At 49.1% G+C, this 12029-nt stretch overlaps 1 protein-coding gene across 1 annotated transcript; it reads left to right on the forward strand.

Annotated features, from left to right (window-relative positions):
- The first annotated feature begins 1118 nt into the window (after positions 1 to 1118).
- calm1b (calmodulin 1b) lies at positions 1119 to 11757 on the forward strand. Its single transcript, XM_030109558.1, has 6 exons — positions 1119 to 1256; positions 5503 to 5533; positions 6233 to 6376; positions 9754 to 9860; positions 10207 to 10342; positions 11068 to 11757. The coding sequence occupies exons 1-6, from the start codon at positions 1254 to 1256 to the stop codon at positions 11094 to 11096; spliced, it is 450 nt and encodes a 149-aa protein (XP_029965418.1). The 5' UTR covers positions 1119 to 1253; the 3' UTR covers positions 11097 to 11757.
- Positions 11758 to 12029: the final 272 nt, after the last annotated feature.

Here is a 12029-nt window from a genome sequence, read left to right on the forward strand (position 1 = left end):
TTCATAAAAAAAAATGCTTGTGCTGAAATTCACATTAAGGTTTTTTATAGGAAGGCATCTTGTTTACTGATTAAGCCTCATTTAGAACGAAGAAAAAAACTTACATATGAAGTTATCAGAGGCTTAATTATGGTCCTTATGTAAGCTCTAACTGGGCTGTCTTTAATTTACTGCAACTTTGTCTAAAGGTTACTAGTGATAAAAAAAAAAAAAAAAAAAAACTTGAACAGTACTTCCTGTGTAGCTGTATCTCAGTTGGTAGAGTCATGGCAGTGTCTTAATCATAAAGTTGTAGGTTTGACCAAGACACTGAAACAATGGATGAACTGATGTGAGAGTGGGTGAATGTGATAATCGGGGATGAAGAAGCATTACATGAGAGAAATCCATTTGGCAATTTACTTTTCCTTGACACGGTCAAACATTCATGAGATTAAAAGTGATATTTAGATGCATTTTTGCAGGAATGTTGCTATCCTGCTCCCCTTTTTTTAGATTTAAAAAAAGTGTTATGAAAGGTGATCTCACAGCATGGGTTCAAAAACTGATTGCAGCTTGTCTGTATGGAGTTTGCATGTTCTCCCTGTGTGCGGGTGGATTTTCTGAGGGTAGTTTGGTTGTCACCCACAGTCCAAAATCATGAATGTGAGGTTAAGCGGCAACATTAAACTGCCCATAGGTGTGAATTCGAGTGTGTGTATTTGTCCTGACAGACTGGAGACTTGTTCAGGGTGTATCCCGTCCCTGACCATCATCAGTTTTCCTGGTATTGGCATAAAGCGCCATAGAAAATGGATAGATGGGTGGATGCTGGCTTCAGTTTCATCTTTTCATACAGCAACCTTTACATATGGATACACAGTGAGTTACCACGATGACATGCCATGTCTGTAAACATCCTCTACGCACGAATGCAAGCAATGTTTTCTGTCGCAGAGCGTGCGTGTGAGTGAGAGGACGCTCTGCGGGCCCGCCGATGTACGTGCGGACCTGTTGCATGCCTGCAGGACCTGCAGGGAGCTGCTGGAGTTGCAGGAGCTGCATGCTGTGCGGTGGGCTGCTGCTGCAGCGGCCCTGAATCGAAATAAGGAAGTGAGTGATCCGTGCTAGCGTGGCGGAGGGATACACACGAGGCAATCCCCATTCTGGCCACGGCCAATATACACACTGCTAACCCGCCAGTGGAACTCCATCTAAGGAACGACCACACTCCGAGTCTGCCTCCAGACCAACAAGCACACAACCCTTCCGACATGGTATGTATCGCCATTCATTTCTATACCACACAGAAGGGAAATAAGTCGTGATTGTTTAGGCGTGTTGGGGGTTATTCGCATCGCTTTTTCGCCGCGGCTGTATTTTCCTTTCTGCTAATGTCTTCTGGTGCTCATTGATTCCGGTGCTGAGGGGAAAACGCCCGCGATGCGTTTTTAAACGTGTTGCAGGAAGGTGTGAGAGCTCCTACCGAACTGTGTACACTGACTGTGTGTGTGGATTTATCAGGGAAAACTTAAAACTATATATGCTTTATAACTGCGCAATTCATACAGTAGTTTTTTTTTTTTTTTTTGCTCCCCCCGCTCCAGGACCAGATGTGTTGGTGTGGGCAGACTGTTCTAGACTATTCTGTCCTTTTCATGGCATAATTCTGCAGCCATAAGTACATTTTGCAATCCGCCTTAAGGAGCGCAGGCGTGTTGTGGGGAGCAGATCCCTCCTGCTCCTCTTCCTCCCGGGATGTGGCCATGTCCCTTCCCCGCCGACGGCGCTCCTCTCTATGGGTGGATGAGTGGGTTGATAGAGGGGGGTAAATAAAAGAAAGAGAGGTATACAGACACACACACTCTAAAAAAAGAAAGAAAGAAAGAAAGAAATCCGTTTGGTTTCTACCCCCCACCCCCACTTCAATTTTTTTCAAGGGTTGCACCATCTTTGCTTGATGGTGGAGGGGGGGTGGTGGATGGGAGGGAGGAGGATGGGAGGAGGTGTTGGTGGGGTTTAGTCTACTGCCAACTATTGTATCTCGTCAGTGTTCCGCAACGGAAACTGACCATATTCTGTAATTGCAAGGTTATAGCTGCCATTGTGTAGCCCCCCCGGCCTGCCAGGAGCTTTGATAAGACACACCAGACGCAGTTCCGCCTCCTTCGCAGCCTCCCAGGGCTTCTGTTCCTGAAGGGACTTGTGTCATGTCGGCTGATTTGCTTGCCTCTTTGCAAATTTTTTTTTTTCATTGTATGCAAATGGCAGGCACCTGACTGTGGCACTGGTCACCGTGAAACGCCGACAGCTGCTGAGTTCAGTCTTGCAACTTTTTGAGCAGCAGTCATTGTTATTCTGTTGCGCCACAGAAGATGTGGCTTCACCGAGCTGGAATGATTTGCAAAATGCGCCGGAGCAGATTGACCAATTTCACCAGATGTTGAAGCCACAGCGACATCTGCAAGCACCTATCAAAAAAACCAATCCTCCCCCAGCAGCTCCACCACATCAGGAGAAGTTACCGAATGGAAACAGTCCCGATTCTGGAAAAGAGGCCTCCAAGCTAATCTATTGATTATCACATTTGATAGATCGTTATTGGTTCCAGGAAGTCAAGGAGCTGTAGACCGACCTCCTTCCCACCCATCCCCCCTCTCCACCCCCTCACCCCCCAACTCTGCTGTGATCAAATATCCTATATATGGTATCGAGCTGCGATGTAGTTTCACGTTGCAACAACGCAGCACAGTAATTGGAGTGTAAAGTGGAATTGTTTGTGGAGCTAGCCCTCGTGTATCAGCATTTCTGAAAGGTTTAATCCGCGGCCCGTGAGCCCTGCATCGCCATCAATGCACCTGCTGAAGCGGAAACAGGCTCCCCCATTGAGGTGGAAGTATCGAATAGGTGGTCAGACCGTGCCGGGCCCTATCCTGTTCCTGCTACGCTCTTGTTTGCTGATGCATGTTTAGTAACTTTGATGGACATCCGATCTGCTGCGGTGAATAATTTATGTGCCTGGCAGCAACACCCGGCCATGTCCCATGTTTCTGGTGTCTAGGAGCGATAAAGTCCTGTCTGTGCCATGGAGAAGCACCTGCTCTCTCCACAGCCACCGGCCATATGGTGAAGTCTTGTCACAAGAGGCTGAGGCGCAGGCGTCGATCACACCAGCCTCCCTCCGCCCCTCTGGACGCAACTTGGCCCAGAGGCCTCACTGTCTTTTGTCCGGCCCCAAAGAGAAGAGGCGTTCAATGCTCTGTGGAGCTTAGTGCTTCTATTGAAAAGGGAGTGTGTGTGGCTGTGTCACATTGACTCTTTGTGTTTGTGCTTGTGCTAGTGGGATGTAAGCACGTGAGTGTGTGTCACGCCCATCTGGTCCTGCACCTTGCTCTTGGTGAACGTAGAGATGCTACTCCGAGGATTGCCATGGTTCCTCGCCCGGTAACAGATCAGCACATTACACATTCATAAACTGGATGTTACACAAGTAGATAATTTACTTGTGCCATTTTGTGTTCCGTGTTGAATTAAAAGCTGGCGTCAAAAGAGGAAGGACGCAGCACATTTGTGTGAGTGTGATACAGCATCAAGTGAGTGTGAAAGGTATTCCTGCCTCCCACAGACATGTTTGGCGTGCATCGCTAGGGCCGGCTGCCCGGACAACGGTGGGAGTGGTTGACCCACTCATGCCAGTAAACTGGTGCCAGCAGAGCAGCTTCCCCCCCCCCCCCCCCACTCCATCTCCATCCCCAAATGCACTAACACACACCCCTGTTCCTCTACAAGCTGTTCTTAAGACTGGAAGCCTGGCACCGGGCAACCGGGACATAAGACAGTGGGGATGTTGAATCACAGGGATTTTCCTCTGAACAGTATGTCGCATATAGAATGAGAAAAAGAAACGCAGGAAGGGAAATATTTAGAGGAAGAGGAGTTGGCTTTAGGTCCAAGTGCCATGCGACCAAGGTGGGCCAGTGGAGGGACTAGAGGTGCTGTTGCAGCACCCACAAGGCCCCGGCAGCTTGGGCCCAGGCCAAGGGAGGATCCATAGCAGTGAGTCACCAAACCCCACACCCAGAGAGACAGCAGGAGACACAAAGATACAGCAAGAGCGACACAGCGTGACAAAGAGGGTGACTAAGGGGAAGATGGGAAAGGTCACTCATCAGTAGAGAGAGTGACCAAGTAACACAGGAAGGAGGTGAGGAAAAAAAAAAAACAATGCTGTAGATAACAGCATTGAGTAGCACGTCGGCTGTTTTTGTCTCTTGGCATTTCCATCGCTCATAAATGGAAGTGGTAACAGGAAGAGGGAGCCGGGTGGGAGAAGAATGAGCAAACACCGTCACTGTGGGAAGAATCGGTTATTGAATCCGGTCAGGTAATCCCGTGAGAGTCTGCTGCAGCTCGCCACCTGCAAGGCCCACTCACTGATCAGATCAATAAGTCCAACAGATGCGGTTGCTGCTCAAGCCATCTGGAAAAAGTCCTTTTTGTTGGTTTAAAGTTAAAAGATCAGCATGCTGCATGTCGAGTGGCGATCAGTTGAATCTCATCCAACTGAAAAGAAAAATAAAAAACAGCCCTCTCACCTCTCAGCCCGATCTTTGCAGTTCAGGCTCCGAGAGTCAAGTGACGACATCGGGAATGGACATGTGCTTCGCGAGATTGGTCACACAAACATATAAAACACATTGCTGGGTGGAGGAACCTGCCTTGAAGCACAAGTGGCAACTCTGACTAATTCACAAGAAACATCAGAATGGAAAGAATTGGTGTTGAGGAAGAATGCTATTAGGAGTGTGAGCTTACTTCTGTGTATTTGTGTGTGTGTGTGTGTGCGCACATCTGTGTCTGCTCATGTTTTCTGCGTGTTCCTGCTTTGTTGCCAAGCACAATGATGTCAGAGTGGTCTGTTAACAATAACAATCATGAAATAAAGGGCTGTTTGGCACACAGCAGGGATGGGAAACATTTGCACTAGTAGCTGTGCATTTGTGCTTTTCCATTGAATATGTTGGTTTGACAGCGGCGGGGGTTTGGCTGGTTTGTCTGTTAGTTTGTGCCCCTCTTTTTTGTAAAAAGCCTGATGGAGGATGTTCGCGTCAGAGTGATTTGAAGGGTGTGAGTCACTACCAACGGTCAAAAAGTAGAAGGAAGGGAGGGTGCAGACCGAACCGTGATAAGGCCGTGAAAAGCACTGATATACCCTGAAAATATTCAGTCCCAGTCTTGTGACCAGACCAGGGCTGGACACTGAATGTGCACTATAAGTAGCACGAAACTAGTCAGAGCACAAACTCAAACCCGCTGAACTGTGCTGAGAAAGAAAAATGGCATTTAGATAAGCATACCAAAGAGAGCATTGTGACAGGATGAGCCCGGCTGACCCCTCCACACAGTGGCCACTGTTGAGCAGTGTTGTGGTCGTTGGGCGGGGATGATGGCGAGGAATGCAGTGACCAAACAGTTTTGCTTGTTGAGTAACTTTGCCTCATTTTCCTTTCTCCACACCCACAGGCTGACCAACTAACAGAGGAACAGATTGCAGGTAAGTCCAGACATTCCTATCAGTGGATTATTAACCCTCAATACATTTCCAAACTTCCACGGTCATATCAGGTTATCGCTGCTTTTTACGTCACTTCTACAGAACATGAAGTAAAAAGCAGAACAGGGCCTTCCCTGGGTAGATAGATAGCTTTTTTATTTTTTTTTTCAAATGAACAGAGGCATAAGAGGAAAAAGTTTCGCAGCAGCTATGAGTCAGGGCTGAAACACACGAAGCCACAGTCAGGCGTCGGTTTTCCAGCCGAGCTAACGAGTAGTTTTGGTCGCCGAGGCACCTTGATATTCATAATAAATAAGCGATGTGGGCTTTGTGCTAAAATTGGAAGCTGCACAGTTCCTTCCCGATTGAACCCCCTCTGTGGCTAATTAGCTTGTGCTAAGGCCCCCAGGCTAACGCTCAGTATTGCCTGGATTCACTTCCCCGGATGGGTTTTCATGGCGCGTAGCTAAGACGCCTGCTTATATGAAACAGAGAAAGCGAAGCCTTCATTGGCCTTCATTCAGCTCCCATTCTTTCTTTTCTTTTAAGGTTTATGGAAAGATGTCAGAGCTCAGTGCAGCCTTCGCTCAGTCTATTAACCTCCAGGCCCCCCCCCCCCAACTCCAAGACGCCCTGACGTAACCTCATCTCCATGACTGCACGGCAACAAGACGCTAACCTCTTTCTCTTCTCCCGCAGAGTTCAAGGAGGCTTTCTCCTTATTCGACAAGGATGGTGACGGCACCATCACCACCAAAGAGCTTGGCACCGTAATGAGGTCGCTGGGCCAGAACCCCACAGAGGCCGAGCTACAGGACATGATCAATGAGGTGGATGCCGACGGTCAGTATCACTCAGGCGCTGGGGGGAATGTGTTGTGGTTAAAGTTTAGATTTCACGAAAACTACGATTCTTAACAGTCATGGCGTCAGGAGAAGTCCTACAAACGCAGCGCGGATTCTGATCTATAACATGGCGATCGCGCTGCCAGAAGGAGGGTCCACCTCTGGCTGACGCGCTTCCAAATCATTAAATTTACTCGAGCGAGGTGGAAGGCTTTTAATATTTAGGTTAATGTGATCCTTTCCTGTAACGCCCTCGCTTTAATCAACCAAATGACCTGCAACTGTCACTCAACACCGCACAACTGTTACCTGTTTCCACCTCAGACCCCTCTGCGACAACGCGGTGCACAATGAATCTGTATATGTGTGTGTGTGTGTGTGTGTGTGTGTGTGTGTGTGTGACCACGGGTTGATTAAAACCGGTTTTTTCGTGACAAATGCACTGACTTTTAAGTAATAAAGCCTCCATTACAAATGGCCGAGGGATTACAGGGAGCATTCATTACCGCCCTGCCTCTAAAACACACTCGCTGGTGTCGTTGCCCACGTCCCTCCCCTCTCTGCCAACTGTCCATGCCAACTGTTCAGCCAGCTTTATTTTCAGATGACGTCTGCCTCTGTGTCAGCAGTTTAGTCACGGTGCGTGCGGCCCGTCATAGCCGACAGTGTCGAGGGGTTGGAGCCGAACAGGTGACGTGGTCAAATGTCCTCAGCCCCGGCGAGCCCGTCAACGGCCGAGTGTATTTGTGATCCGCCTGCGTTCGCTCGCTCCATCGGCGCCCGTCAGGTTCGGAAGAGCCTCGGCAAGACGGGGCAGGGATCAGAGAAGCTGGCGAACGGGCTTACGAGCCGGGCCGTCCTTGGGCAGGCAGAGGATGTTAACTGTCAGTGGGGGCCGTTACCCCAGCGGTGCTCTGTCAGCTTATAGGATTTCGCAAATGGGACCACATTGATCAGGAGAAATCAATTGCGCCGTGGCTTGGCTGCGCCTTTATTGAAACGTCCTCCCACCATCCTCGGTGTACCTTCCCCCTTCCCCTCCCCCTCTTATTGCATCCAGGAGCAAGCACACATACACACACGCTCTCTTATCTCTCATCTACACACACACACATACACACACACACACACACACACACCAACCATCACTAACATCCCCTTGTTCTGCCTCTGCCTCCCTTGGCTGATGCAATCTAGGTCAGACAGCAATGAAGCTAGTAATGGAAAATAAAAGTGGTTACATAAGGCCTCTCTGCGCTTTGCACATCCAGTACCCACATCAGCAGCCATGGGATGTCAGCTGGCCCATTGAAAATCAGCTTTATTTACCAAACAAGGAGGCCGTGGCAAAGAATTACAATGAATGGGAGAGAGGACGGGAGGCTGTAAAGCGAGAGAATCCGGTCTTCTGGCCGCTGGATTGTAAAGGCCCGGCTGCAAATTCATGAGCGGCGTGGGTTACAGTATCGGATTGATGAGGAGAAAAGCGGCACACACCTGCTCAGAATGATGCACCGGCTTCTGTACGCCTGCCAACTGCCTCTGACAGCCTCAGATAAACAGAAAGAGGGTGCATTGTGTGTGTGTGTGCGCATGCGCGCAGAGGTAAAAATGTTTAATTGTGGATTAAATAACAGTGTGACAGAAATACGAGCTCCAGCCACAGCACATTGCTCATCAGGATTACACAATCCTGCCCTTGTTTCTTTCACTCGGCGAGATGGAATTTGGCTTTATGATGCAGAAAAATAACACACACACACACACACACATACAAAATGACCACACACAAGTGCGCTGAGATGCCTCAGCCTTCTATAGTTTGCGTCAGCACCTCTTATGTGTAATCGCACCATCTCCCACTCGGTTCACTCCTTATATTCTCTCCTCTTCACATCTCCCTCATCTCCATCTCCCTCTCTGCCGCCCACGCACTCCCTCCCTCTCTGTGGTCTCTCTCTCTCTCTCTTTTCTCCCTCCCACCATTTTCTCTCTCTCTCTCTCTCTCTCTCTCTGTCTTCCCATCTGCCTTCCACCCGATCTCGTCTCTCCTTGCCTCCACCCTTCCTCCTCCTCCTCGCTCCGCGGCCGCCACATGGCCTGTGGGTGCAGCCGAGCAGGTACCGCCCAGGGCTGCCTCGCTCGTCTTGCCCATTGTCTTTAAATAGTGGTCGCAGTTCGACACTTCACCTTCTCCTCCTCTTTTCTCCTCTTCTTCTCGTCTTCCCCCCTCGCCGTCTCCCTCCCCAACCCCCCAGTGGCAGCATGTGTTCCCATGGCGCTGCTGGCTGTCTCTGTTTGTTAGATAACAGGTCCTTAGATTGTTACCTCGGGCTATGAGATCACCATCTGCCCCATCATATTACTGCATCCCTTTTTGTTCTGCACACACACACACACAAACACACACACACACACTCATTCACTCTCTCTTTCTGCCATTGGTTAATCTGCCTCGCAGTCCCGCCCCCGCCCACCTATCCCCACCCCGGTGCTAATCCCCATGGGCACTTTGTCCTTGGTGTCTCTGACCTTCTTTCCAATCCCCGCTCACAAATTTCTGTTTACTTTTGGCCGCTGTTGACGAAAACACGCTCCCAGATGTTTGGTTCAAAGGGAAGCGCCCGGCGGGATCCGCCACGGCCTCTCTCATCCACCCTCCTGTGGCGGTGCAGCAGGCGAGCCGCTGAGCTCCTCATAGATCCCTCCCCTGTGTGGAGGGTCTGATCCAGCGCTAATCCCATCTTGACACCATCTACATGGATATTGATCCTGCCGCACACATGCAGACAGACATGCGTGCTTCAGCGGCCACAATGGAGGCGCCGCAAACGGCGAAAGAAAACAAGAGGCTGTAGCACCGAGGGAAGAGCGTGAGGAAGGGAAGAAGCTGAAGCTCGCTTTCCTCTCGCCCCTCCTGGGGCTCCAGGAGAGACGAGCCCTTTGATTCATGCCGGCTTCTTGAAGGCCAGGCTGCGCAGTTTGCTAAATGTCTACATTATGGATGGCTGGCCACGGGTTTCCCCTCCCCGCGCCGTCCTGCTGCACGCAACATTTTCCCAGGGCTTCCCTGAGGAGGACAGGGACGCACACCGAGCTACACACACATACGTCCCCGCTTTCTGCTCGCGGCCATAAGAAGGCAGGTTTACTGCGAAGCGATCCGAGCGCTTCTCTCCGCTCTCAGAGCGAACGGGAAACTGTCGCGCTCACGAGGACATGAAAGAGGAGCGAGCCACGAGACAAATATTTTCAGTTGACCGATTCTCATCAGCTAAATGTCGGCCTCTATTATCTCTACTTACCCGAGTTTGCTTTTAAGCAATTGCAATTTTTTTTGCTGATTAAATGTGCCTCATTGATCACTCATTCCAGGTAATGGAACCATCGACTTTCCGGAGTTCCTGACCATGATGGCCAGAAAAATGAAGGACACAGACAGCGAGGAGGAGATCCGCGAGGCTTTCCGGGTATTCGACAAGGCAAGTGAAGACCTTTACGGGCACGGCGGGTGAAATGGGAGCGGTTTCCATGCTCACTCGGCCAAATGTTGAGTTTTTAGGCCGAGTCATCCGAGGGCCTTTTCAAATAAGCCCCATGACTCACAGGTGAGATCGCTCAAACCTGAAGCCCCGGCCAGGCAAGCGGTAAATGAAGTTCAGCTAAATGGAAAGAGGAATCATCAATCCTCCAACTTCCTGCTTACTGAACACCGGCCCGCTCATTAATCGACCCCGGTGGGACGGTTTTATCCCCCCGCCGTTTGTCAGCCTCTGCCCGCCTTCCTTTATTTGCCACACATTTCACCCGCCGCTGTCGCCCCGGCAGGACGGAAACGGCTACATCAGCGCCGCGGAGCTCCGTCACGTCATGACGAACCTGGGAGAGAAGCTAACGGACGAGGAGGTGGACGAGATGATTAGAGAAGCAGACATCGACGGAGACGGACAGGTCAACTACGAAGGTAAAGCAGATTTGGGAAAAAGGGAAAAAAGAAGAAAAAAAAAAAAGACGTCACGGTGCACAAATAGCTTGGGTTTCTAGGCCACGGCGAGAAGCTTTTATTAAACGGGGAGGGCACAGCGCTGTGTATTTCTCTGAGGGGGACTGCGAGACAAGCCAGCCACACTTGATATTAGTCATTAGACGGGGGCTATGGACGGAGCCCGCTGAAACAGAGATGGGAGAAAGCCATCCCTCTGAATTATCGTCAGCGTGCCCGGAGCCTCTTCCCTCCTCGCTCCCTTCCCCTCTTCCGGCGGCTCCCTCGGCGCATTACACGAGAGACTGCGCTCATTCTCGAGAAGGCTGTTGATATATTACGAACCGTCCATAAGTCTTGGGCTGAAAAGTGGCCCACTTCTCCTCGCCGTCGTCGTACCAGACAGACAATGAGAGGTTGCTCTTTTCTTTCTTTCTTTTTTTTTTTTAATTCACTCAGCTTTGATTTTCTGCGGCGTCGTAACTGTAAGCACACGGCGAGGGCTTTTTAATCAAATGGGGTTTAATGAGATGAACGCGGAAGCTGTTTGGAAAGGGGACACTAATTAGGATGTGTGTTGTGAACCTGCTCGAGTTGATTAAAAAATTAATAAAGCATTTAACAATTTAGCAGGTGACTGCTCTCACTGGCAACAGGCGGAGGCAGACGTCCTTATTGTCTCTCTCTCTCTCTCTCTCTTTCTGCAGAGTTTGTACAGATGATGACTGCAAAGTGAAGCTTGCCCGCCCCGTCCTGTCCCCTCTTAGAAGAAAAGAAAAAAGGAAAAAAAAAAAAAAATCAAAATGTTTTACTTACCTCTTGGGAAAAAAAAAAAAGTTCATTTATTCATACTGTTTCTGTATAGAAAATAATTGAATGTTGAATTAAAATATCCTTCTGTCCACACAGGAAAAATATAAAAACATACAAAAAATATCTGCATGAAAAATGATGGTTAGTGATCCTGTCCCCTCCCCCCGGAGATCAGTTTAGCATCAGTACTTAACGAGTAAACTAAATAACAACGAACCCTGTAACTACTACCTTCAGACTCGAGCATTTGGCGGACTCCCTCCAGTTCCATTTGCTAGTGGTAAATGTCCGGGCTGGCCATCTCTTCTTTCTCTCTCTTCTCTTTTTTCTCTTTCTCTCTCTGTTTTTCTGTTCTCCATGCATGCAGCTTGAGACCGGAGCAGCACCACCACCACCACCACCACCCTGCCCTCCCCTGCCCTGCCTCCTCTTCCTCCTCTTCCTCACCCCCCATCCCTCCTCCGGCCTACCAGAGCGTGCTGATTCCACTATAAGCTGTCCTCTTGTTGGTTTGGTACAGTTTTTTTGTATTTGGAGAGGATCCCTGTACTGTTAAGATGAGAGAATAATACCAGGTTCTAACTCTAAAGTGGAATGGGACTTAATTGTATGCTAGATAAAAAGAGAAAAAAAACAATGTATAAAAAAAAAAAAAAAAAACAAACCTACATTTTCAAATGTTTGGCATGTTCTTTTTGTTTTTGTTTTTTTTTTTTGTTATGTTATTTGGACGGCCATCTTAGTAGTTGTGCGTCCCGCCCTTTTTTTTTTAAAGGAGGGGGGGCTTAAAAGAGTCTTATGGTGAGCTTTCTATTTTTTTTTTTCTTTGATTTTTTTTTTTCCTTTTCTTTCGCTG

The sequence above is a fragment of the Salarias fasciatus genome, chromosome 15 (assembly GCF_902148845.1).
Source record: "Salarias fasciatus chromosome 15, fSalaFa1.1, whole genome shotgun sequence".
Taxonomy (NCBI): Eukaryota; Metazoa; Chordata; class Actinopteri; order Blenniiformes; family Blenniidae; genus Salarias; species Salarias fasciatus.